We start from the raw sequence: 27,779 nt of genomic DNA on the forward strand, positions 1-27,779 counted from the left end.
GAGATGATTACCCATGCTTTTATTTCTTCTCATTTAGATTATTGTAATTCTATCTTTGTTTTAACAAATCAGATGTCAGTCGTCTCCAGTTGGTCCAGAATGCTGCAAGGCTTTTAACAGGAACCAATAGAAGGGCTCACATAACACCAGTTTTATCTTCTTTACATTGGCTTGAAGTTTAGAATTGATTTTAAATTTTTAGTTTTGACTTTTAGAGGTCTTAATGGAGAAGCTCCACAATATTTATCAGACCTTTTAATCCCTCACTCTTCTGGCCGCACTTTACGGTCCTCGGGTCAAAACCTACTGAAGGTCCCTAAGACCAGATTTAAAACTAGGGGGGACCTGTCCTTTCAACCTGTAGCTCCCAGACTTTGGAACGCCCTGCCCTTGTTTCTTCGTGTGGCTGACTCTGTGGTTCTTTTAAAAAGCAGCTGAAGACACTTTTATTTAGACAAGCTTTTATGTAAGTTGACCTTGTGCTCCTGTCCTGTTTTGCCTTTTTATGTATGTTGTGAAGCACTTTGTGATTTTATCTGTGAAAAGTGCTACATAAATAAAGTTTTACTTACTATTATATTTTGCATAATTATTGATATTTGATAATGACAATTCAAAAGAGTAAAAATAAAAAAATGTATTATGTCATTCCAACCAAACAGTTTTTTACAGGTGCCTGAGAGAATATTTATGCTTCATACACTCCTTAAATTGAAAACACTGAGGTGATGTAGACACAATTTGCCAGGACAATCAGAAAATACACTTTAACATTCCAGATAATAATTATGTAAACTTTAATCATATAACATGTCCTGTTAGCTTGCTTTTAAACAGGCACATCATGAAAAATCAAATTGTCAGAAACCATTATGTTAAAAAAATAAGGTGAAGCACAAGATCTTTTACTTATTCTCCATTAAACATTTGAATGGGTTCTATTTGTTTAAAACTCTTAAATATTCAGGCTAATACAAAGCTTTCAGTGATAATTAAACAAACTTAATTTATAAAATATGTTTAAAATTATTGAATAATTCCACAATTGAACCAGTTGTTGTGGAAGTGTAAAATTTCCTGAGACAAGCAATAAGTTATTTTAATTTATGATCAGACAAATGATAGTCTTCTGATGGGCAACAAGGTGGGGTCGTCTGTGAAGAAACCAGCAGCCACCATTGGCATTATGGCAGTGAAGATTCTGTCCAGAGAAGTAATGAGGACAAAAAGGACATAAGAATTAAAATAATGTATATGTTTTACGCCTGATTTTTGATTTTTATGATGATTTTATATGATTTTTGAAAAATAATTTATAGCTTACAAAATCTAAATTGTTAAAAATACCAAACTTGTTACTCACATGCGTCTGATTCCTGATTCAGGCTGATCAGCTGAAGTTGCCTGAGAAGCTGAAGCTGTGCAGACACTAGGATTGATATCCTCAAACTCCTCACTGAAGCAAAATGGACAAGACAAACTTCATGTAACTCCTGTAAAACAGTGACATCTAGTGTTTTTAAGCCAAATCACACTTTTTATAATATGCCAACTCTTCCTGGAGCAGGAACATTTGGGCTTTGAGTTCATTCCTCTCCTGCAGGACATCACGCAGCTCTTCCAAGGTGAACCGAGGTTTGTCCGACTCTGGCTCTGAGTTGTCGGATTCCTCTCCTGGCTCTGTATCCACTGATCCCCTCTGTGGTGCAAACACACATTAAGCCCTTTTTCTGTACTGTCAGTACACCAATAATAAAAAAAGTTGCTGGTAAATGCACCAGCCAATCAGAAAGAAACCATAAAAATCTGTTCATATTACACGATTACGATAAGAAAGTCCCTACCATGTTTTCATCTAGATTGGCGTTCCCATTATTGTCTTTGTTTGCAGACTTGGGCAGAAGGGAAAGGCTTTTGTCACACTCTAAGCACTTTGCCACAAAGCCAGGATCCCCTCTGCATTCGACCCACACGGACTTTGGCTTTGCAGAGTTAGAAAGTGTTTTTGGCTGCATTTGGAACACAGAACATCCAGTCAGCAAACACTAAAACAGAGTTTTAACCTTAAACATAGCTTCAACGCTGACGTTTCTTTACTGTGATTGATGGGGATGACATCTCAGATCTACAAAAAGGAAGCTCGTCAACTGCAGAGATGTGTTTTTCAAATTCCTTCTCCTGAAGCTCCTTTCTTAGCCTTGTGACCTCCAGATGCAGAGCTCCATACTCCTGCTGTCGAGCCTGGGCCGAGTTCTCCAGCTCCGCTCTCTGCTGAATCAGCGTTTTGCACTGAGCCTCTATCACTCCAATTCTGTGAAGAAGGTCCTGGTTGATCCTCATGATCCGATGCTGCTGTATCTGGAGCTGTTTTAAAGGGACATTTTAAATTATTTAAATAATACTGGTCTCAGGGGCTGTGATGTATACAGATGTAATCCTCACTGCGTCAATGTCCTCGTTCTTTAGTGACAGCTCCCGGTCTTTAGCCCTGATTTCATCTCTCTGTTTATCCACCAAGTCTTTCAGCTTCTTGCTCACTTGGCTCTCCTTCTCTGACATTCCTGCTCTTATAAAAAAAATAAGAATTCTGAATAACCACCACTAAAGAGGCATACTTAGTAACATAAATGTTTGCAAAACTGTTCCTGGCCCTGGGTTTTTTGTAGTTGCTCAAGAATTGGTCAGTGTCCGGAGCACTAATGCAACTGTAGATACAGTACTGCTATCATGCCATACCCTTGGATTTGGCTTAACACGTGATTAAGTCTGTGTGTGTTGGCTGCAGCACTGAGTTTTATACACAAGATATATTTAAAGTCTACGTCAAAAATAGTCTCCCTTGAAATGTCCTGACTGTGTCTCTTCATGGCCTACTTTCTGATCAACTCTATTTGTATGCATGTCTCTTTAGTCTAATCAACGCACTTGCAGCAGGAGTCATTCACATAATCTATTAAGCAAAATAACGTTTTATTGCAATAGCCAAAAATTTAACTTTCTTGATGTACATGTGTTGTTTAAATTTGATACTGATTTAATAGTAGCCATGACAAAAAGTTTCCAGTGATGATGAATTATTTTGGTCAAGTCACTCATTATCTCACAGACACCATAGATACCAAAATAAAATAATACCTAATCAGATATTTACCTTGGAGCCATACCCTCTATTCCCATGTTCTAATTCTTTAGTAGGACTATTGTTACACTGGTAAGGATAATGTGATCTTGGAAGTTTTCAAATGACAAAAGAATTGTCTGTCCTTGCTAAACAACTGCATTTACAGATGCATTTTAAAAGATGCTTATTCATAAAAAGTCCATGTCATATTTACTTTAAAATCTAAAAGGTGATGAAAACATCTACTGTAAGAGCCAGAGAGCTGTTGCTGCACCCACCCTCATGTTCCTGCAGCTCCACATCTGTGGCTGGGGACTCTTTCAGAGAGAGACTCGCCAGCAGCCTCTTGTTTTCGGTTTGAAGCTGAGTGATTTGAGAGAGCTGGTCCTGGACTTCCCCTCTCCACACATCCTCCACCTGCTCCAGCTCCTGAGCAAATATGAGTGTTTCTTATCAGAGGACTTGATTCATTTAATCAAAAGACTAAAACTTTACCTTCTGGTGTTTCCTCTCCTGCTCATATCTGTCACTCCGCTCCTGGCGCAACCTGTCCAGCTCCCTCCGCAGCTCCTCGGCATCCTGTCCGGTGGATCCAAGGCTTACAAGAACCTCCAGGAACTCCAGAATCCGCACAACTCTGGGCACCACCTCCACTAAACACTCGCACCCAAAACGGTCTATGACTCGCACAAACTCATGGCCGAGCACCGCCGCGATGTCGTACACATCCACCACGGTGAGCTCCGCCGCGGCTCTGTCGAACGCTGACATAACGTCGGTTACCGTCTGTCCTGTGCTTTTTAAATACACCTCCGTCATTCAACATACATCCGTTAACGTGCACATAAAAATTGCGCACAAAAGCTCAGCGAGGCGTACTTACAAAACTTGTTTACATTTCGACACTTCCCATACTCCTGAGGTTAGCTACCTTTGATGAGTTCATGCCAAGACAAGACTCGAAAACGTGATCTTCTCAAGTGTGTAAAAAAATAAAAATAAAAACTTCCCCATGCTTATGAAGTTTATAAAAGCAAGAGGAAAATACGAATTTACAACTTTTCACTCCTTTTGTTTTACATCTTGTACTACATGTGCTGTAATCTGGCTTTAATAGACACGTTAAGGACACGCCGTTTGAGTGCTCTAACCTTTCCAACGGCACGTGAAAGCAACACACTTTATTGCGCATGTCAAGATTTTTTTAATTACTATCAACATTTGTCCAACACAAACCTGCACAGGTGGAAACCATGTACGTAAACAAACATTTGGTCAGATTTATGCTAATTGAATGTGCCACGGAAAACTTTCCTGAAAATCTAATCAATCATATTGGTTTTAACCAATACACGTCTACAATTTTTAGTGTAAACTACTGCACTATTTCTTTAGCAAACTATATTTAAATGATTAGTAAATAAAAAACAATGCCAAATAAAATCAAACATTTATTATTTGTATGACATTTACACTTCTTACAAGGGAAAGCCACCAACATCTTTACTAAAATATATTAACAGTTCTGAGAGTAGAAAGACATTTCAAACAGAGGAAAGGACAGAACATAAAAATTTTAGGACTCCGTAAGAAAGGCTTCCAGTGGCAATGGACATCTTGATGTTGTATATTAACTAACCCAACATTTTTATATTTGCCTAAAAAGAAGCATTTGATAAGTACACCTACATCCAATATAATTTGTCTGCAAGCATTACATCTACATATAGGCATTAACTATTGTTTTGTAAAGGGACATTCAAGAGATAAATGTAGAATTAATTGCACCTTCTTATACAGACTGCATATCTTTACAAGTATTATTTAATGCATTTGTAAAGTATATTTCAAGGCCTCAAAGACAATCTTAAGAAAGCTATTTGCACATGAAGGCAAAGCTAGAGGTATGTCAAACTTCTGCAGCAACACGGACACACAAAGTGATTCCCCAGTTTCCTTTCCCACCCTCAAATCATGAAACAGCAATACAGCAGTTTTCATTAAAAAGTGTGATGTGCTCAACAATGAACGTTCAAAATGGTGTGCAAAAAGGCTGGATTAAACATGATCAAATCTAGCTGTTCACCACCAAGTACAACATAGGTTATTGGATTCTGGTCAATGTTAAAGTTTGTATTCTAAAAAAGAGAAACTAGTAGTAGTTCTTTAATGCAGAAAATAATTTAAAATTAGTCTGAAATGGAAAAAAGTGTGTTCTTAATGTTAAATATTAAAATTTAAATATATGTATATAATGTGTTATGTAGAAAAAGTCAAAGGGGTAAAGATGTACCCCTGTAGGCATAAAGGGTAAAAAAAAACAACAACACCTGGCTTCTGAGCCATTTTGGCAAAAATAAAAAGGACCAATTACGAAAACAATAAGAAATTTGACAACACAAAACTGTCGACATGCAACTACAAGAAACTTGCAATCCAGGCATCTCGTAGTCGGATATTCTCGGCCTTTGCTCCTTTTTTACTTCAACTGCAACAAGAATGAAATAAAAGTTACCAATACAAATCAGAACAGCAGAAGTTTGGCTTTGACTCAAATCACACAATTCATTCACATCGAAATAAGTATTTTGCACAATTTTAGCTTAATCCCAATAAATATTTGCAGTGTTTATGACAAAAAGAAAGTCTTTTGAAGCATCAGTCACTGGTCCACCTACCGCTTTGGTGGGATGCCGGGTTTTTGAGCCAGTGGAGGTTTCCTCATGGGAGCAGGTTTGATAGGCTTGGGTGACATGGTTGCAGAACGGAATAGCGAGGAGGTTTCCTCGTTCCCCTCAGAAACCTGCACTGAAGGAACTCCAGCCAAATCATAATGCTTCTTCCTCAGCTCACCCAAACGGAGGCGCTCGTTCTCCAGTTGAGTTTCCAGTTCTAGCACCTTCACCTGAAAGGTTTGGAAACAAAAAGCTCATCGACTGAATGAAAATGTGTTGGATTTATTTTGGTTCTATAACAATCAAAATTTAAATGTGAGAAGATTTTCATCACTGCGGAATCCGTTGACTTACTTGTGACTCCATCTCTTCTTTTTTCAACTTAATTAGAGACATCCCAGAGAAATCCATGGTTTCTGTTCATTTATAAAAAGGTTATCAACAGACAGGTTAGAGGTTTTTCAGAGTTTGTGATCATCTTGTAACACAAATATAAATCTACTCACCTTTGTCATCCAGGTTCTCCTGGCCCGTCTTTGTGGAAGCCACCACATTAGCTGCCATCTCGTTGACAAGGCGAGAGGCCTGCTGGAGAACGGTCAGCTTTGTGCTATTGCGATCCGCTTTGACCTGAGAGCAAAAGGGCAGTGGTTAAAGCCGGTTTAGTCAAAAGCTTTGGGTTTACGTTAATGTAATATATTTTTTAACTTTAAGCTAGAGCTTTAACACTGATCTCAGTGATTGTTGAGTTAGAAACTTGACCAGTTTCATATTCTTGACACCACTCTGCAGCCCTCTGCTGACCAAAACCCACACTTAATAGTTCTGTGGAGTGGGTAGGTGTCTCAGGGGGCGTTCTTTAACCGCTTTATGGCTGTTGGTTGTAATGCGAATGGTTAGCAATTTCAGTTTGCCGATTGACAATAAAAAGCACAAAAAAAATAGATAAGCTACTTTGCTTTTTCTGTTGGCATAATGGCGGAGCCTGGAAGTGAATGTAAGAGACTAATGTCTTAAGCCTGAGTCATGCTTCTCCGTCAGCTCCAAAAGGGAGAGACACACACGCACGGACGGAGATATTTTGTCCTCATACTTCTCCGTCTCCTGGGGAGTGTTGCAAAGCAATTCCCCGCCAGGACAGCAGAGGGCGTAGCACTGTTCTGTGGTATACTCTGGGACGTAATTTTGGGGGGGGACGGGTGGGACATGTCCCCCCCACTTTTTCAAAAGGCAGTTTCGGTCCCCTTCACTTTTTTCCGTCCAAAAACAATATTACGCTCCATTAAATGGATTTGATTGAGCACTAGGACCGAAAGCTAATCTATTGGCTCTGCTGATACTTGCTAACGTATTATTGGCTGATGCTGCTGTCACTCAAGTTGTAAACAGTCAGAACGTGCTCACGTTGTTTTGCTAGTTTGGAGCCGCTAGGGAACACCGGTACTGAGTCACATCGTCAACTAGACGCTGTGTAATATCAGAGCTCAGCTCAGCTTCCATTACATAACATTTGAATAAGTGTTCATTTGTGAGTCTTTGGTAGTTAGGCACAGCCAGGAGGCAGCATGTCAACAAACGAAAAGTGGATATAAGAGACTTCTTTCAAAGTCAAAACGTAAGTTGGAACATGTGACACCGCTGCATTAAGCTCAGACTCACCTCCTCCTTCACAAACATACTCAAAACTAACTTTTACAAACTCATCTCCTCCACATAACTGACTCCTCAGACACAATTTATTCGTATTATTATAATTATTATTATTTATTATTATTATTACTATTATCATGATTATTATTACTAGTAGTAGTAGAAGTGTAACTTCAAAACTTTTATCATTTAACTTTATTGTAAACTTATCTATTGCAATGTATATGTTCACATTAAAAAGCTCTGAAAAATGAACAGTATCATCGTCAACAGATTTTTTTAAGCTTAATGTCAAAGATGTACTCTTTTCATTAGATTTATCTTATTTTTTCCATTTATTTTTTGTGTGTTGAAATGCAACAACTGTTTAAACACTTTTAAGGGAAAAAACATATTTAATATGTTTTTATACACTCAAATTGGTAATGAATAATTTACACATTATATTAATAATAATTGTGAATCATACTAGAACCATCCTGTAAATATTTCTGTTTGTTCCATTCCAAAATCTCCCACTGTTTATAGTTCATGCATCTTTTTTTCAGGTGACTGACAGAGATGCAGGAGGAGAGACCGGTGAAGGTACAGCAGGAGAGGCTGTAGGAGATGGAGGACGAGAGCCTGGAGGAGATGGAGCAGAGGCTGGAGGCTCACAGGTGAGGTTGAAATAATGAAGATACGATAGACATAAAATTGATCATTGTGACAAATGTTAGGGTGATGATCATGTGTAAAACATTAGTTCAGCATGTCCTCTAACACAGCAAATGAACAAACGGCCAGATCTCAGGAGGGACCGTTTATGTATAAATACTTTTTATACTTTTGACTAGGCCTGGGAAAGTAACACATTTTGCTGGATGATATTTTGTCCAACAAATTGTTGATGATAAACGATATCATTGTCAACATTATCTAGACCAAAATAACCACTAATATAATGTTAATATATCATAATAATGCAAGTACACCCTTTAAAATGCAACAAATAAACCTTCATTTAACATTGAAATGTCCAGAACCAGAACTTCTAAATGAATAAAAATAACAAACAAAAATTAAATAAAAAAAAGAATCTCACTCCCTGTTAGAAAATGTTGCACCAAAAACAATAAAAAAAGACCCAAAACAATAAATACAATGGCCTATCCATTGTCAACAGCCAAAACTGCACTTCAATAATGATAATAAATATTAATGATAATAGAGTTGTACATTTTTTAACTTTGATATATATATATATATATATATATTGAGGATGGAAAAATTATTGAGATGGGCATGTGACGTGTCAAAGGGTCTTTACATAACACCCCCACCCCAAATCCGCACAAGCCTGCTGTGTCCCCCCCACTTCTGAAATCAAAATTTCGTCCCTGGGTATACTGTCATGTATCCGGTCAAAGATAGTGTGTTTATATTGTGTTTTTTGTATATAAGAGACTTTTTAACACAGACAAATTTGTCTCATTCTCCTCCACCTCTTCATGCGCTCGCCACCTCTAAACCCACGTTTCCTGTCATTTCTGTCCACAAATAAAACGCTCGCTGCGCGTCTTTTCACTCCTCCAGTCACGGGGGAATCAAACATTCGTATTTTTAGAATTTTTTCGCGAGGAATTCCTCAAGCTTCTCCGTGTCTGCCGCTGGTTATCCTCGGCTCTCTATGTTTTTGAGGGCGCAATGGCGGCGGTGTAGATGACAGCGGTGCCCTGACCAATCACAAGCTTGCGTTCTCCATCTCGACGGACGGATGTTTAGAAAAGAGGGCTCGACTCAGTCCGTCCTTTCGGGGATCCTCCAGAAGCCCCGCAAGGACGGATAATGGTGTTGCGTGTCTCCGCACTGATGCAGACGCAGAAGCATGACTCAGGCTTTAGGAGGTGAAGCAAAGAGCTAAAACCAGAGTGAACATCAGCGTGGCCTACACTTGTTTGAAGGAACTGAAGGAGACCATGAAATCACGGACTGATGGTGACCTAGCTTTGTTGCTACTGGACTTGTAAGGAATAATATTTTTTGTCCAACAAAGTGGATCTTCTAACATCGTGGTTTATTTTAGTATTAGTTGGCTAATGTTAGTGTTAGCTCATTGTTAGCACTAGCTACAGCAGGCTGCTGCAGGGTGTTTTACAATAGTTGTAGTTCCACTTTCAACCAGTAGGGCAGAAAAGCAGGAAACCGTTCTGTTACTTTAACAGAAAAAAGATTCACCTTGGTTTGACAAATTTTATATTCAAGTTCGTACTAAAGCATGGAAGGTTTATGTCAAAGTAACATGAACTATGATCAAACCATCCCCTCTGAAAGAACCAAGGCAACAATCAGCTGAGAATAAAATCGGTTTTGGTTGCTTCTTCATCTCGGATTCAAATTTTATCTGATTTCTGAAACTGACCCTAAAAAATGCTAAATTATTCTAATCAATTGATGTGTAGCTAAATCAAGTGATAAAACATTAAAACAGTGGATTAATTCCACCTTAAAAATATTTGAATTTTTCTATCAATTTAATAAACTACAGTGTTATCCATCACATTTCATGATTGTACACCACTTTTTTTTGTCAGGTATAATTCACATGTTACCTTTGAGGCAGCCACCAGCTGAGCCGTGCTTGCAGCGATTTCATGAGAGCAGACGATCAACTCCTCATATTTACCCATGTGCAGCACCACCTTATCAGCAGAGTCTCTGCAAGAAAGCAGGAAAACATTAATCTCTGCATGCTTCCCGTCAACTGTGAATGCAGCAGCAACAATAAACAGCCATGCAAATTTTCAAACGGGAACTTACACCAACTCTGAGGCTCCCCATCCCACAGCCTTGGCAGCAGAGATGAGTCCCTCGGTCCAACGAGAGTTTCGAGCGTAAAACTCCTTAATGCTGGCTGCACCCTTAAAGAGCAAAACATCAGCACAGTTAGATGAACTCCTTTAAAAGGAACCAAACATCCTATTCAGAAACTGATGCTTAACTTTGGATTTAAAATTAGAAACACGCTGACTCACCCTCCCGCCCTCGACAATCTCCTTCTGCAGGTCCGTGGATGCGATGATGAGCATGCGAATAGCCTGAAGGAGAGCCGATGATGAGAAAACAGAGTGAGGAAAAACACCCACATTGAAAGATGCCACATTGTTTGCAAGGGGGGGGGGGGGGGCTGTTTTTTTTTACCTTCATCAGATCTGTGCAGCTAAAAAGAATCCTGAAATAAAAGAGCAAGAAGCAACGGGGTTTGGATTTAAATATTTATAAAAATCTGGAATATTTGACTCAATATTTGAATTAATTTAAAAAGCACAAACCTTTCATTGACCTCCAGTTTAACTCCGGATGTATCCTTTCGTGCCTGATTCATCATTTCCTAAAGATTCAAACCATAATAAATTTCAGTTATCTACAAATAATACACTAAACATGGGCCATTTAATCAGACGGGTCGTATAGTGTCAGGTCATCGAGTGCTCACGTCAATTCTACGAACTGCCTCTTCAATAGCTGCTGATGTTGCTGCCATTTCCTTATCGACTAGATCGCCCAGCTCCTCCTGACGGATGTCCATTCCTTTAGGCCGCAGCTCCTAGAGAAATCAAATTGATTTTTCCATTTCATTGTTTGATTAGTTTACCTAAAATACACAGTTAATGCCAGAGGTAAGAAGTGTGAGATGTGTAAACTGCGCCATCTGCTATCAGACTCCTAAACAGCTGATTGGAGCAAATATTGTGGCTCTTGCTGTATTGTTTCTATCACAACCCTGCACTATTTTTTGCATCTTTGCACAATTTTTGAAGCTCATTTTCCCCCATAGAACCTTTAAAATGCATAACTTTGCACAGACTTATACTGTTTTATAGTTTTCATTCTTTACATTTTCCTTTTCTCCCTTTATTTCACTTCATTTTTTTTATGATTATAATGGATGAGTGGATTTATGGGGATATGGATGGGTTTCTTTGTCTGGACAGCAGCTGGATTGCTGGAGTGTGTTTTTAAAGCAAACCAGAAGTTGCAGAAACTCTCAAAAGGTGAGTTAAATATAACGCACAGTTGGTCTTTTTTGCAGCAGATTCCTGAGGATTCCTCGGACTGAAACATTTAGCAGTGATGCATTCTGCCACCAAACTTCTATAAATTAGACTCAAATGTCACACTGCACCACAAAAACCTGCAGGTCTGTTCAGATTTCTCTCACCTGACCCAAATGCAGGATCTTCTGTACGATTATGCGAACAGAAGCTGGATCTGCCTTCTGGAGGGTGTCCTTGGACTTCAAATCCTTCAGGTAATCAAGACTCTGTGTGGCACAGCTTCTGCAATTTTCCGTCAGTCCTGTAGGGCATCAAATGCTCACACTTCTGCATTTTCTGTTCAGAAACAACCTTGTATCCAAAATTGTTTCTATGGATCTGAGAGTGTTATTAGTAAACTAATATTTGTTTTCTCTGTTAATAAATGCCGTGGAGAATGCACAAGTAATAAAAGGGAAATTGATATTCTTCTTACTATCTGCGTGATCAGTGGGTGCCATGTGTGCGGTAGCGCTGCCGTTAACGATTGTGTCCGCAGCCAAGTGAGAGAACTGGGTCAGAGCTCTCAGCAGTCCTCCAGCATCTGGTTACAAGAAGAAAGGAAGAAAGAAGCATCTTTAGAAAACCAGATGAATTTAGAACACAGTGTTTCGAGGTCAAGTTAAATTAGAAATTAGAGAAACTCACCAAACATGTTATGCAGATAATCTGCATGGCCCTTTTTCACTTTGTCGATGGAGCTCAGCGTGGCCTCTGCCCGGTTTATGAGGTAATCTGTTTGAACGAGAGCCAGAGCGTTACATTAAAAAGTTAAATCAAACACATAGCCATGTGAAATAAAGATCAGTTTGTGTTCTCTTTTTAATTTCATCTGTTGGTAATGGGTTTATTTCAGTTTGAAACATCAGAGGTGGTCTGACCCGGAGAGCTGGTGCAGCGTATGTGGAGAGGATCATCCAGCTTGGCAGCAGCATCCTGGATGATGTTTTCAGCTTCTGCTATGGCTCCCTGCAGCAAAGCAAACTGCTCTTCCAGAAGCTTCTTCTTCATCTGCTCTTCTTGGCTCGTCTGTTTAAAACAAACAAAACAGAACACATAAACAGGCATGATTACATAATTGTTCCAACGCTAGACTGCATATGCATGTATCCAAGCATTTAATGATACCCACCCAGCTACGAATACACAATCCTCACATTAAAAGCATTTTAGATTATTACTATTAATAATGATAATGAGTATAATAATAACTATTTTGGGGTGACTCAATATGGTTTTGGGGTGCTCATCCAAACATAGCTTTTCAAAGTGTTTCGAGTTACCGTGGCAACCTTGTTAGGAAAAAAATTGCAAAAAACGTTTAACTGTGCAGGCTGGCAGGCCTTTCAAATATTTTTTCAAGAATTTTCTAATTATTACAAATAATATGTTCAGAACAGTAAAAAAAATCTGTAACTCTTCTCTGGACTGTCACAACAGTAATTCTGCATATTTCCAACTTTATTGTAACAGGTAATGTTTGACAAACAAAAAGTGAACAATGTCAGCTGATGTTTTGGACACGACTGTTTTGGGAATAACACGGAACAGAAGATTTTCACTGACATTTCCTAACCGGCTCAAACCCCATAGGAAAAAAAGCATTGGACTTGAAATTCTTCAGTCTGAAATACAAAGTAAAAGTCCGTCTAATACGGCAACATCCCATGATCGTGTTAGATGAAAAGATGTCACTCATATGTTTATGATTCATTTCTAAGCTTGTGCTGTAACAACAAAAGTCCAGATATACAAATTCACCCACATCCTGCTTTACAGCCCGTCTCCTTCATCCTTTTTAACTCATTTGATGCCAGCGTTCCTCACTGTTTTTACAGTTTTTTAAAGAAGAGCTAAGATGTTTTTTCTCACAGTGTGGGGGCTCGTTCCGATGCCCACACAGTAAAAAAAATGCATATGACGACTTTAATCGTCATTGGCAGTGAACGGTTGGGTTTAAAATGACGACTTTAGTTGTCAATGGCAGTGAATGAGTTAAGCGGTTGCCAGTTATGGATGCTACATGTGGACAACTTCTATATGGCCCCTTTCCAGCTATTGACCCTTCTGTTAAAGACTTCATTCACAGGCCTGTTTTTGTGATCTGAAGAGCTCTTTAGAGCTTTTATCATGGCAGAATAAGATGGCTGAATGAACTAGTATTTTAAAAAACCCATCAAGCATCCCTTTGTTCATCCTTAGTCGGAAAATTAACTTATCTTTGCGTAAAATAAACATCTAAACATAAAAACAACTTGTTCAAAACCAAAATTTATGATTCAATGTGCTTTTAATAAAGCAATCAAAAATGCTGCTGCGAGAAGACAAATGTCTGCACTGCAGAGTGTTCAGGCTCCACCGTCCTGACTGACCTTCTCCTTCAGCTTGCCCTGCAGCTCTCCCAGCTCCCTGCTGCTCCTCTCTCGCTCCTGCTGAAGTGACGACTGCTGCAGCTGCGACGCCTGCCGCAGAGACGACAGCTCCGCCTCCTTCTCACTCACAGATCGCATCAGACGCTCCTTCTCCGCTTGCAGAGCTGTCATTGAGCTGCTCATTTGCTCCGACGTCTGTCAAAGTAAAAGAAAAAGAGCAATGAGAGTTGCCAGAAAGGGCAGATGGCTGAGACGGAGATGTCCATCCGGAAACGGCTCTCGCCTTGAGCAGGGACGATGAAACCTCTGATTACTAAATCAATGAAGCAACCCCAGATGCACGCTCACCTTTTCACTGCTTTGCAGATTTGCTTTGATATGCATCACTTCTGCCATCTTCTCCTGCAGCTCTCTTCTCACTCGCTCCACCTCAAACCTCTGCTCTTCTAACTATAGAAACATTACTTAGTTTTAAAAAAATTCCATCATCTACATCCATAAAGTCCCTAAAAACCCAAACCAACCTTCATCTCTGACTCCTGTTTGATCCGTTCCACCTCAAAGGACAGCTGGTGTTTGGTCCTCTCCACTTCCTCCTGGGTCTGCTGGGTTACCGACAGCATCTTCACAGTGTCTGCACTCTGTTAGCACATTAACACATTTCAGGCCAGGTGCTGACGTGTAATTGAAAGCAGATACACCTTAACTGGTCTGGAGCCTATACCCTGCGGAGCAGCTCAGCGTGGCTGGCCACCAGTTCGGTGTGCTTCTCTTTCAGCTTGTTGTAACGCTGCTCGGTGGCCTGAGCCTTTTCTGAACAAACGAAGATAACAAACGTGTAATCATGCTTGTGATCACAGCAATTTCTGGTCAAAATGGGATTTCAAGGCACAACTTACTCTCCGCCTCGATGAAGGTGATCTGTAAGCTCTCGTGTTCTGCAATTCGAAGGTGCGTTGTGTCCAGCTCCATGCGCAGCTGCTCGTTTTCCACAAGAGCACGCTGTTTCTGCACGCGCTGCTCATCCAATTCGGCCTCCAAACTGTTGATTTGGGATTTGAGCTGCGTGACATAGCGTTGAGCCTTTTGCAACACAAAATGCAATTTAGACGCAGTAAAGACTTAAAGTGGGAATTTTTTATTATGTAGCAGAAACATAGTCATGAAATTTAAATCATTTCAATTCAAACTAAACTTCTCAAGAGGACTTGTGTAACTCCTTTTAGAGATTACTTGGTACATTCTACATGCTCAGAAGCAGCATGACCCAGATTCCTGTGCACATAGATCACTGTGCCTTTTATTGTCACACAAACAAGGGAAAAGAAGGCTGACTCTCAAGCACCAGGCTACTCAGCAAATCTTACCTCTGATTTCATCCTCTCCAGGTCCGCTCTCAACATTTCAAGCTCCGTCTTCAGGCACTCGATCTGCAGATCCCTGTTGGACAGCAAACCCACCATCAACACTCAAAAGCCAAACCATGCAGAGGGAAAGAAAACAAATGTGGCTCACCTTTCATCAAAGCCGCCATTTGGAGGTCCAAATGTCTGATCGAATATGTCCATTTGCTGAATAAGAAAAATAGATTAGAAAAAAGGTTAAAGAAAAAAAAACTGTTGAAAACATCTGTGACTGGGTTCCCATACCTGTGGCTGTGTCTGAACATTAGATGCTGAGGTGTGACTGACTTCAACGAGCGGCTCTGGTTCATCATCTTCATCTTGTTCTGGTTCGTCATCATCAGGGATGACCACCACCGGCTTGACGTGTTTGGCCAGGGAGGCTGCGTGCAGGAAGTTAGGCGGAGACTGATGGCAGAAGGACAAGGTATTAGTACCATTCAGAGCTGGTGGAAAATAAAGCTGAACATTACTTTTTACTCACAAACACGGTTTAATTAAAACTCAGCAAAAAATAGGTGACTTTATAAATAATACGCTTGCAAGAAATAAAGTAGCTGCATCAGGTGAAAAGAATGAGGACCTGACTCAGCAGCACTTACATCAGGCAGCCTGGGAATCTGGATCAGTCTCTTAAAGAACACCATCTCTCTGGTTCTGTTAAAGAAGTTCTTAAGACTGTGAATAAAGGAAAACATCCATTAGTCACCTCATGTTAATGCACAAAATACACAGGCTTCTGTCGCTGATATGCATCATTTAGGTATAATCTTTCATAATCAGTGGTGCACCAAAAACATTTTCATAGGGGGGCCAGTGACATTTTTAGGAAGGCACACCAAGTTGGTCCCCTTGGCAACTCTGGTAGAGTTGGCTTGTAGCTGTGCAGTGTTGCTCTTTCATTATTTTTCATTTAAAAAAAAACAATTACATCCAACACATTTACCGTAAACACTTAGGGGGGAAATGGACGACACTTCATACAGTTATTTCCATGAATTTTTTCTCCAAAGTTTTAAATTTTATAAGTTTACTTTAATTGTCTCAAAAAAAAAAAAAAATCCATAAAAGATATTGGGACTTCTTTTTTGAAAATGGTGAGCATCAGTGACATTTTTATATATCTAAATTGTGATTGATTAAACAAAATTAAATTAAATAAGTGTATTTTTTTCCCTTTAACATTTATTTGATTAAAGATGATTGTGATTTATTAAGGGGGTTGGCCAAAGATTTTGCGGGGGGGGGGGGGGGGGGCATATTTGGCCACCCCTTTGAGGCACCGCTGTTCATAAATGAGGTAGGTTAAAGCAAACTATATAAAAAATGTCACAATCACAGCTGTTCAGTGTGGGACAAATTACCCTCGAAGGACTTTCACTGAACCCAAAAGGCACAACAGAAAAAGTATGCGACTGTAACACCATGACAGAAGGTGGGGCGTGTGATTGGTGCCGTGGTTACTGGGTAGAGGATCATCCAGGATTGCATATTTTTGGCTTAAATTAAAACTTTGATGTAATGATTCTAAAGGAGTGGCTTACCTGTTGAACTGCTCGCGGAAACGATCGCGATGACCTTGTAGGGTATCAGCAGGGAGACCTGAAATGATCAGGCAAATTTGAGACACAGATAAACAAAGATTCCACTTCCATGAAGCGTTATTTGGGGATGACGGGTATTCTTACAGGCATGCAGCTTGAACAGCAGCTTGACTGTGAAGTGGTAGAGCTGGCTGGAGTCTTGAATGACCTGGATGAGGGGAGCCAGGCGGCACTGACCTGATGTAAGACTGCTAACGGCGATGGACGAGTTCAATTGCCGCAACACTGTAGGAAAATAATCAAAAATGGGAAAAAAAATGCCACATTTAGGTGTCTTAAGAGTTTTCAGTCTTTTGTTTTTAAACGTTTTTGTGCAGGTCAACGGTGTTCTCACAAAAGTGTCCAAACCTCCATGGATAATTAATGTGGGCTCATTGCAATATTTAAACCAACCCAATCCTAAAACAGCTCTGCTGAGGAAAAAGAAACACCAGGTCACTCTCAGTTTTTACATTTTTACTCGAAAATTTAAATCCTTAACCAAGGTTGTGACCTATATTTATCCTCAACATGCTGCAAATTTAGTTCTGAGCCTCCACCCTGCAGATGCAGGAGGAAGATGTCATTACCGCTAAATAGGAGGAAATCGCTGTAATGAGTACAGGCATTTCCTTACCAGTAAAAATCAAAAACAAAGCAGAGTTCAAACTAGACCAAGTCGCTAATTAACCATCCATTTTCAGCCACTTATCCGGAGTCGGGTCGCGGGGGCAGTAGCCCAAGTCGAGAGGCCCAGACTTCCGTCTCCCCAGCCACTTGGGCCAGCTCCTCCGGGGGAATCCCAAGGTGTTCCCTGGCCAGCCAAGAGACATAGTCTCTCAGGCGTGTCCTGAGTATTCCCTTGGGGCCACCTCCCAGTTGGACGTGCCTGGAAAACCTCACCAGGCAGGCGTCCAAGAGGCATCCTGACCAGAAGCCTGAGCCACCTCAACTGGCTCTCTCGGTGAGGTGGAGCAGCAGATCTACTCCGAGCCCCTCCTGAATGACAGAGCTTCTCACCCTATCTCTAAGGGAGAGCCCAGCCACTCTGCGGAGAAAACTCATTTTGACCGCTTGTGTCCAATATCTCGTTCTTTTGGTCACCACCCAAAGCTCGTGACCATAGGTGAGGGTAGGAACATAGCTCGACCAATAAATCGAGCTTTGCCTTCCGGTTCAGTTTTCTCTTCACTACGACAGATCGGTACAACGCCCACATCAGTGCAGACTCGGCACCAATCTGCCTGACGATCTCACACTCCATTTTTCCCCTCACTCATGAACAAGACCCCGAGATACTAAAACTCCTCCACTTGAGGCAGAACCTCGTCCCTGACCTGGAGAAGGCATTCTACCCTTTTTCAATTCAAGTCACTGATCAGAGTCTGTAAAAGAAAAAAAAAAAAGCAAACCAATAGCTTCCTATGTTAGCTCTTTTGCGCATCAATAGATAATGCCAGAGGTTCAGGTTTCTCCTGCTTGGAGAGCCCTGATGAGGGAAAAGGTAGGAGGAGTTTTAGCTTTCACCTGTCTCGGCCAGTCGCAGCTCTGTGTCCATGTAATCAAACACCTCCACTGTGAGCTGGAACCTGCAGAACAGAAGTTGATATCTTTGTTAAATAGAAAGGAAGCCTCACACACAGCACAATGCTGCACCGAACTACTGAAATGTCAAAAGTAATGAGGCTCACACAACAGATGAGCAACCAATCCCTAAACCAGCTGTTACTTTACCAAAGTTTTGATACGTACACATTACTAACGTCTGAACCTGCAGTTCGCTCGAGGACTTCATCTGTGACCTCCAGGTTTGGGGGGATTTCTGCATGCTAGGCAAGTGAAAAATCCTAAATTTAGCTCGAGTTAAAGTTTTACTTCAATAAAGGCACCGGAAATTCATTTACCTTTGAATGAAACTCCAGTTTTTTGCAGAGCAGCTTGGTGTACAGAACCACCAGCTGTCCATATTTGTCATGGATCTGACCCTGAAAACCGCAGGAGAAGAAAAACACAAATTAACTCTTGGAATAGATTTAACTTTAAGTAAAAGGTTTAGGAAGAGATTCTGGAACTCACCCATAGTTTTCCAACTTCAACCAGAGAACTGTGATGTCTCATGCAGTCTTGTAGCACCTATGAGGGTTGGACAAACATTTAACCATGCAATGTCTGGTGCTTTGTAGAGTTTAGCAACAAGGGGATTAGGGGCTCTGGTCCTTACATTATGATGTCCATCTCTCAGGATTTTGTGCAGTACGTGACAGAACTTCCAGCCCAGGATGGAGCTGCTGGCCAGAGGAAAGCCCTGGGCGTAGGACCAGAAGGTGTAGGCTCCCTTCTCCCTGTGTGTCCCCAGGATGATTCCTGTTTTCATCATTCAGGAATAATTTAAAAAGTCTACCACAGAATCACAGCCGATACAACTGGACATGTGCAACTACTGAATTTCATAATCAGCATTTTATTATGCCTGTCTGCTATCAAATTTCATCCCTGATTTTGGTTACAGCTTAAGAAATAACCTTCAAACACCACTAGTATCAGTCTGACTTTCTCTGCTTTCTCTATCAAAGGAGTCGGATTGGAATTGCAAAAGCATTTTGTTCCAAATTGCAGCTTTGTGATGATTACATCCAAAATCACATTCTACACAAGTAGTTCCAGAGAGCCTTTTATTGGCTATCAAGACTGTTGATAAAAGTCCAGTGTGCTTCAACTGTGTCTGCATAAGACATTAACTTTAAAAGCACACATAGGTGCATCACTTAAATAGCCTTTCTTAGTGCAAGAAGTGCTTCTTGGTCACCGTTTTGTTAAATAATAATTATTAATAAATTAAAAAAATTAAGGATACGGCGTGCATGTTTCTCCTTCACGGGCGTTTCTGTGGAGTTTATGGCTTTGCTGATGCTGCTGAGCTGAAAGGAGAAAAAAAGTTGTATTAGATGTTATTGGGGAACTAGGCTAGCCTAGTAAACTAGACCAAATTCTTGCTTTGCAAAGTTTGGTCTAGGAACGCTCCACTGGAACCTCTGCAGCCCCAACAGCATTCTGGCTGGCCAATCACAGCTCTCTAGAGGGGTTTCACACACATAAAGAGCTGTGATTGGTCCATAATGGTGGCCCAATCATAGTGCTCTGTCTGCTTAGTGAACAAATCACAGAGCTTTATCCGCTTTGTGGGCCAATCAGGGCACTCTATATGCCTGGTGGGTGGGATGATGCAACAGAGTGAAACAAGAGTATGTCACATTCATTGTCCAGTGGCATGCGGAGATCATTTGAAAGACAACGGTAGAACCCGCCCCACAACCGAGAGCCGTCAATGGAGCGTTGCCAGACTAAATAATACATTTATTTAGTCTGGCAACTAAATAATACATTTATTTAGTCTGGCTTGCCAGGCTAGAACTAGGCAGTTTTGGCTTGCTTTTAGCACCCCCTAGTCTAAGTTTGTAGAACCGAAAGCAAAACGTATCTCCTCGGCTGTGCATTTGTCTTTTTAACACCTTAGTCTAACTGCTGAAACGTCTCCCAGCGTTCAAAAGCGTCTACAAGAGTGATTCATTAGCCTGGCAAGCCAGACTAAATAAATGTTTAAATAAATGTATTATTTAGTCTGGCCATGCTCCATTGATGGCTCTCGGTTGTGGGGCGGGTTCTACCGTTGTCTTTCAAATGATCTCCGCATTCCACTGGACAATGAATGTGACATACTCTTGTTTCACTCTGTTGCATCATCCCACCCACCAGGCATATAGAGTGCCCTGATTGGCCCACAAAGCGGATAAAGCTCTGTGATTTGTTCACTAAGCAGATAGAGCACTATGATTGGCCCACCATTATGGACCAATCACAGCTCTTTATGTGTTTGAAACCCCTCTAGAGAGTCGTGATTGGCCAGCCAGAGGCCTGGTAGGAGCTGCGGTGGTTCCAATGGAGCATGCCTAGACCAAACTTTGCAAAGCAAGAATTTGGTCTAGTTCACTAGGCTAGTGATTCATCACTAAATTAAACAAATCAGCTGTGTTCGTGACCTAAAACATGCAGGAAATGTGCTGGAAGCAGACTGCAGCACCAGGTATGTCAGCTGTTGGCAAGTCCCAACAGAGCAGCCCACTCTGTGGAATATTCTGGCCACAGGGGCGATAGGGGCAAGGTGGCCTTTCATTAATCCTGTAAAGGGTCACTTTAGCACATAATGGCTCAAGAAAATTATTTTAATAATATGAAAATGTGGCAAAATCTAATTATTTTTCACCCACATAACCAGCTATAGGACCACCTACAACCCATGCAACAACAGTCATGTGATGTCTGGTGTATTTTAAAGCACTAAACACATGTTTAAACGTTGTTTTCATGCTTTTAAAATTACATCAGGTGGTCAAAGTGCAGAGCAGGGCCTGATCAGTTTAAAGTACAAAAAAAAACTAAAACCACCAATATGTGATGATGAAAGCAACACAAACATGCATCAACAGGATCCAACTGTTTTGAAGCAACAGCAATAATGGCTTAGTTTAATGTACATTCAGTACAGATTTACTAATTGATCATAGAGAGAAAGCTGCTTACTTTAAAATCAAGCAAATGTTATCTTGTCATTGAAACATCCATGATGAGCAGATCAGTGTTATACAACAGAAATAAATAGGCAGCACTGGTGCCGCCTTTATGAAACAATAGGTTCAAGGTTTCTGTGAAAACTTGGGTCAAACACCAATTCAAAATGCGACACCTTTAATGAACCTGGGAGAATGGATGGTGCGTCACCACGAGACACTGAACAAGCTGCTTTTCAACTGGTTCTGCAGGTAAAGCCAGCTCTGCTGAGAACGAGCAGGATGGGATGGACAAAACAAGACAATGCAGGACCTCTATTCTCCTGGTTTTAACCCACTTCAGATACAACAAACACCAAATAAAGGATCAAATGGTTGAGCCAGTACAACCCACCACAATACTTTAGTTCTTTTTTTTGTACTTTTAAACTGGATTGCTGCCAGAATGTACCTCATGTTGCAGTATGGGCTCAAAAGAAATAGATTTTTAATAATTTGTCTAAGACAAAGCCAGAAAGCTGGAAAAACCAACGTCTGTGGAAATGTCAAAATATATGCCAAGACTAATTATCCCATTAACTGCTCTGGTATTACTAGCATCATGTTCAGTCTTATGTTCCCAATTAAAATCCCAAACGGCTCCAAAACATCTATTGATTGAGGTTGTTTGTGTTATTTGGTCTTTTTAAAAATAAATCATATCCATTACCTTGTTGAAAACTTCACAGATTAAGACAGAGAGGTCTTAATTTATTCTGAAGCTCTCTTCAAAAACAGTAACTCGGACTGAGCCTCGAGCTCCACAGATTAATAAGAACCATCCTTCTGCCTCCTTTCTGGCTCAAATCAAATGCGAGCCCCTCGTTTACTCAGCGCGAGTGAAGGGGGCCGGCGTGGATGTCTGTGTGACAATGAGGGGTTTGTTGGGGGGAGGAGGCAGACAGCAGGGGTAGAAGATTGGGTTGGACGGGGGGGAAGCGCTCTGGCATACAGAGCCTGGCACAGAAGCCCCAACAGATGGCTGCTGAGCAGCGAAGCTACAGGGAACCTCATCGAACATTCAGCATGGCTGCCGGTCAAGAAGGGACGGAAAGCAGGGCGTCAAAATCCAAAACGAGCTGGAAGGTGGTTGAATACAGAATACTATAAGCTATGGTCTCACTTCAGTTGTCAAACTTTTGTTTGTCTCCAAAAATATAAGATAAATGACAGCAAACACCTCACTCCCGTACCAGCAGGAAGGACAGCGAGAGCCCCAGATGAATCTGAAACCTACCGTAAGGTCTAATGCCAGCAAGCATTAGCACGGTAACACACACACACACACACACACACACACACACACACACACACACACACACACACACACACACACACACACACACAGAAAGTTGATTTAATGAGGTGTCGTGGCTCACCATGCCCCCTTTGGTTTTCAGCAGGGGGTCCATAAGTTTGTTTTAAAACATCGATGGAAGTCAAAGTACTGCATCTCCGCTGCTTCTCTGTGCACATAAAGCCCTGAGCTAAGAGCATTTATTACGGATCTTTATCTGCTTAATTCAACAGTCTGCTGCTCGGGATCTGGCCTACAAGGTCACAGACTTCTGCACAGCTCGCACCCAGTCGCTCAGGTTAGAGTCACGATGCGTCCTAGCAGGGCACAAAGTGCTCAGATTTTAGTTCTTAAATTCATTATTCCACCATCCATCAAACAAGTCTGCAACGTGCAGATTTTCTATTTTGTGTCTCTTTTCTGGCTAAACTACTGCAGCCAATAACCCTGACATGAACTCAGTGGATGTGTCGTTTCTCACCACTTCACCTACTATTGTAGTGCACACACAGGAAACACTAATAAAACCCATCGATGACACCATAAACCACATATGCTCATTTACAAACTGAAAAAGTTCACATCAAAAGGAGAAGGTCCTTTTGTTTCCTGGATGCTAAACCAACAAGCTTTCCCCATCATGAGCCAAGATGGGCAGGTCCATGAATGTCAAGCGGCAGTGTGACCTAGATCTGTCAGGTTTTTCAAATCCTAGCGTTCTACCGTCTATTTTCTATCAGAAGCTAATGCTGGAGAAAGGTGTAAGAGACTATTTTCATGTTCAAGCTGCATGAAAAACTCAGAGTGACTGATAATAACCAGATTTAAAAAACAGGTTTTCAGTGTTCAACACTTTCATTTTATCTGATTTATCAATTATGTGGACAAAATCCCACAAGTGAATAAATTAATTTCTGTGCTTTTAATTCAGTCTTCACTCCCACTTTAGAGGCTGTGTTTACCCTCTACAGGACTCCCATCCCCCTCTTCTCTCCCTGATGGGTGCTTGCTCAGGCAACAGGAGGAAAAAGAAAGCAAACACACACACACACACACACACACACACACACACACACACACACACACACACACACACACACACACACACACACACACACACACACACACACACACACACACACACACAGAGGTCACAATAAAGAGCAGAAACAATGTGCAGTAGAGGAGTTTCGGTCAACAGGAGGCTAAAATCAGCTGATTTATCAACTAAAAACGATTCATTTTTTTCACTCAGGAAAAGCCGTTCTCTATTGGGAGTAATCGGATTTCCAAGTCGGGATGTCAGATTCATTCTCCACCTCATTTGCATGTTGCCCAGTGAATCCATTGAAAAGAGCTGCAGTAAATAAAGTCTGCAGTGTCATTTAAACATGGATACAGGGTTCAGCCCCCTTTCTCTTTGAAATGTGTTGCTCACCTGTAAGCCTGCTTTTGTTTTCCAGTTTTTTTAAAAGGAAAACTACTCATTTGTTTCCTCATCAGGAAACAAGTAAAGCCACAGCCGCTCCCGTTTGACATTTCTCAGAGAGCGAACAGAGGCAGCTTAGGGTCGTGTCGAGGTGTGCGGACAAACGCAGACTGTTTTGGTTGGGTGAACTTTCCCTGCTGACGTATAAGTGCTGACCTTCCCATTCCACGTCTTCGCTTTACAAACAAGGCGTGGATTTGCAATAAAGGTGCATCAGTCCTGCCTTGAGCATGGCATGTGAAAAGGTTTACTGTGTGGTCCGGAGGTAGACGGGAACCAGAGTTAAAACAGTGTTTGTACAACCAGAGAGAGAAACGTAGGTCTGTAGATGGTCGTTCAGCTGAAACAATAGTCGGGTAGTGCTCGGGTTTATGACCTGAGCCATAAACAAGACTCAAATATAGTTTTTTTTTTGTCCAATCAAGTTTTCTTGGCAGTTATTTGTACCAGATCAGCAAATAAATTCCAATATCAGACAAAGACGACCTGAGCAGACAGAATGCAGTTTAGAAATGACAATGATGTCATTTATAAGGCATAGAAAACTCTTCAAACCAACCTGACCACCTAAACTTTAGGCAGGAGGAAGAATTCAGCCGAATTACAGTTTATTTTCATAGCACCAACAGCCGGTTTAAGGTCAAAGGTAAGACAATTGTTCCATCAGTTACAACAACTCTGTTTTTTTTTCCCCACTTTTCCCAATTTTGATATTTTAAAACCTCTATTTTTTAAATTTTGTTCTTGTGAAGCGCCTTGTGATTTTTATCTTCAGAGGCACGATCATTTATTCTTTTTCAGACCATTACCCTACCACCACCATGTTTAACTTCTGGTTTGTTTTTCTGGAATGCATTCCACTTTTGTCCATCAGCTCACAGAATGCTTTTCAAAAAGTCTGTAGGACCATCAAGATAATGTTCTGGCGAATTTGAAAACTAAAGGGGGCTGAGACTTTCAGGCCTGGCTCCCAGATTGTGTAACAGTTTGCCCCTAAAACTGACTGTTTTTGAAAATAAGCATCTTTAACTACCACGCATTTGCCATCTCGATTTATTTGCACATAAAGCTTTCTTTGTCTAACAAGCACCGAATCTTGGACAGTGGTATCCGTGTGGCGTTTCACACTAAATCAGTTGTGACTCGAGATAAACATCTGGTGTGATTAACCCACAGCAAAGGAAGGGAGTGCAGCAGACAGAGAAAAGTAATCTACAGATGGAGAAATAGTCATCTTTCATCCTGCTATTTTTGTCTTCAAGATAAAGAAACAATCTTTTTGCAACAATGATCACAGCCGGCCAAAATTAATGCAGGGGTGTGCACATTTCGTCGTACACTTGTGTAACAGGTTTTAATCGACTCCTCAAACTGCTGTTGTCATCTTGGGTTTGCGCAATTTGTACATAACTCAAAATACGTTTTGAATTTGTGATATATGTATATCAAACCGGTGGTTTTAATATATTAGCAACTCATTTAAAGAAAATATTTAAGAAATGTCAAGGGTGGCAAATCTGAAAAGGTTTGACCACCTCAGCTTCTCCTCTCTGTGATTCAAAGGCAAATAAAACATTTACAGGAAGAGACGCTGGGCGAGGGAAAAGCTTTGCCCTTTTAAGATAACAAAACACAGAAGGTGCCGAAGAGCCAGCTGTTCTACTGTTTGATTTTATTACTCGGCCTTCTTTGAATCACATTTTTGTCACATTGAGGTGTTTTACTACAGTGAAAGGCAACTAAAAGTGTCACATCACACCTGTGGGATGAAGAATTGAAGTGTTCAATCCAAAGAGAGAGAGAGAGCAATGCCAGACCAGTCATAGGAGAAAGGTGGCCAAACAGGAAGGACTAGACTGGTGTGGGGAGGAATGAATGCCGTGACAGCACTGGCATTCAGTCTGCATGTCAAAAACACCAGTTAACTTTTATTACTACAAAGGGACATTTTACAGTTAAAAGTTTGACCAAAGAAATGACACGAACCCAGTTACTCATCATTTCTGTTTTTAAGTTAATATAACGAAGCTAAAGGCTTTTGTGAGCTTAAAACATCAAATGGTTCAGTTAATTGGGTGACAGTGAATGTGGCCTATGCGGTAAAGCCCCAGCAGGCCCCAAATTAAGCCCAGCTCATCCCAGCAGAACCAGAACCACCCGTCCTCTCTGTTTACCTGCTGCTTGTCAAAATTATCCCTCTCCGCTCCGAGGTGCGCCTCGGTCCGCTTGCTTTTCACGCGCGTGTGAATGGTGTTCATCCTATCAGGCGGTACCGACGGCTTCAGTGATGATTACTAATCTCCGACAAACACAAGAAAGGTCCAAACTGCTGCTGGCTGTTCTAACTAGACTCCGTGTTGAGTGGGTCAAGTACATCTCCGAGCTGCAGCCTCATTACTGCTGATGCGCCGCGACTGAAGGGAAGAGGAAGACGTAGGAGAGTGATTGTGTGACGTAGGCGGATCCGCCCCCAAAAGGTGGGGGCGGGATATTCATTATCATCATCATCCATCTACAGGCAGGTTTTCCTCCACATCACTGAGGTTTCGGATTATCTCCTGCTTCTTTGGTGATAATCATTCAACAGCAGCTGGGTTTAAAATGCAGCAATGACACAAAACAAGAAATTAAACTCAGGCATGAATCACTGGTGGGTGGGTGGAGGTGACACTTCACTCGGCTTTGGATTTCGTAATGGAAATAAAATAAATTGTGAGTAATTAAAATGGTAATTTTACTGAACCATACCATACCATACCAACTTTATTTATAAAGCACATTTAAAAACGGCATGGCAGCCGACCAAAGTGCTGTGCAGAATAAAAAGTAAAAACACAATATAAAACAATACAGTCAACAATAAAATGCACAACAAGGCAGATAATCACAGTTAATAAAAAGACACATAGTAAAATAATAAAAGTCTGGGATTTAAAAATGCCTGGTCGTAAAAGTGAGCCTTAAGCAGCGACTTGAACCGGAGGAGGGATGGTGCCAGCCTCACTGAAAGAGGAAGAGCATTCCAGAGTGTCGGAGCAGCGTAGACAAAAGCACGCTGCCCCCGCGTTTTGTATTTCATTGATGGAACACGAAGCAGCAGGCAATCAGCAGACCTCAACGCCCAGTTTGGCACATAACGAGTGACAAGATCCGACAGGTATTCCGGAGCCAGACCGTTCAGGGCCTTAAAAACAAAAGTCAGGATTTTAAACTTGACTCTAAAGTTTACGGGTAGCCAGTGGAGCCGTACCAGTACAGGTGTGTTATGGTCTCTTCTAGGGGTGTTAAAAACCTGGCTGCCATGTTCTGTGCTACCTGAAGCCTGTTAAGAGCGGAGGCAGGTAAACCAATTAAAATGGAATTTGCATAATCCAGTCGGGAGGTGATAAAAGCATGAATTACAGATTCCAGGTGTGCCCGTTTCAGGATCGGTATTAAGCGAACTAGTCTGCGCAGCTGATAAAAACACGATCTGACCACTGCATTAATCTGAGGGCCCATGGAAAAGT

At 41.1% G+C, this 27,779-nt stretch overlaps 2 protein-coding genes across 2 annotated transcripts; both read right to left on the bottom strand.

The window, feature by feature from the left end:
• Positions 1 to 780: 780 nt before the first annotated feature.
• On the bottom strand, positions 781 to 4,131 carry LOC107394209 (RILP-like protein 1). Its single transcript, XM_015973063.3, has 8 exons — positions 3,617 to 4,131; positions 3,400 to 3,550; positions 2,443 to 2,561; positions 2,098 to 2,364; positions 1,845 to 2,009; positions 1,536 to 1,699; positions 1,364 to 1,456; positions 781 to 1,201 (listed from the first exon to the last, which is right to left on the bottom strand). The coding sequence occupies exons 1-8, from the start codon at positions 3,938 to 3,940 to the stop codon at positions 1,111 to 1,113; spliced, it is 1,374 nt and encodes a 457-aa protein (XP_015828549.3). The 5' UTR covers positions 3,941 to 4,131; the 3' UTR covers positions 781 to 1,110.
• A 1,210-nt stretch (positions 4,132 to 5,341) lies between these two features.
• On the bottom strand, positions 5,342 to 26,661 carry hip1rb (huntingtin interacting protein 1 related b). The gene is made up of 32 exons (XM_015973018.3): positions 26,445 to 26,661; positions 19,735 to 19,798; positions 19,102 to 19,244; positions 18,957 to 19,013; positions 18,785 to 18,865; positions 18,633 to 18,709; positions 18,408 to 18,469; positions 16,986 to 17,126; positions 16,842 to 16,899; positions 15,900 to 15,975; positions 15,544 to 15,705; positions 15,410 to 15,465; positions 15,262 to 15,334; positions 14,794 to 14,977; positions 14,619 to 14,707; positions 14,419 to 14,535; positions 14,243 to 14,344; positions 13,895 to 14,089; positions 12,404 to 12,551; positions 12,171 to 12,257; positions 11,959 to 12,066; positions 11,648 to 11,784; positions 10,922 to 11,032; positions 10,758 to 10,816; positions 10,627 to 10,657; positions 10,461 to 10,523; positions 10,246 to 10,346; positions 10,038 to 10,143; positions 6,303 to 6,426; positions 6,151 to 6,212; positions 5,800 to 6,026; positions 5,342 to 5,609 (listed from the first exon to the last, which is right to left on the bottom strand). The coding sequence occupies exons 1-32, from the start codon at positions 26,526 to 26,528 to the stop codon at positions 5,606 to 5,608; spliced, it is 3,189 nt and encodes a 1,062-aa protein (XP_015828504.1). The 5' UTR covers positions 26,529 to 26,661; the 3' UTR covers positions 5,342 to 5,605.
• Positions 26,662 to 27,779: the final 1,118 nt, after the last annotated feature.

The sequence above is a fragment of the Nothobranchius furzeri genome, chromosome 17 (genome assembly GCF_043380555.1).
Source record: "Nothobranchius furzeri strain GRZ-AD chromosome 17, NfurGRZ-RIMD1, whole genome shotgun sequence".
Classification (NCBI taxonomy): domain Eukaryota; kingdom Metazoa; phylum Chordata; class Actinopteri; order Cyprinodontiformes; family Nothobranchiidae; genus Nothobranchius; species Nothobranchius furzeri.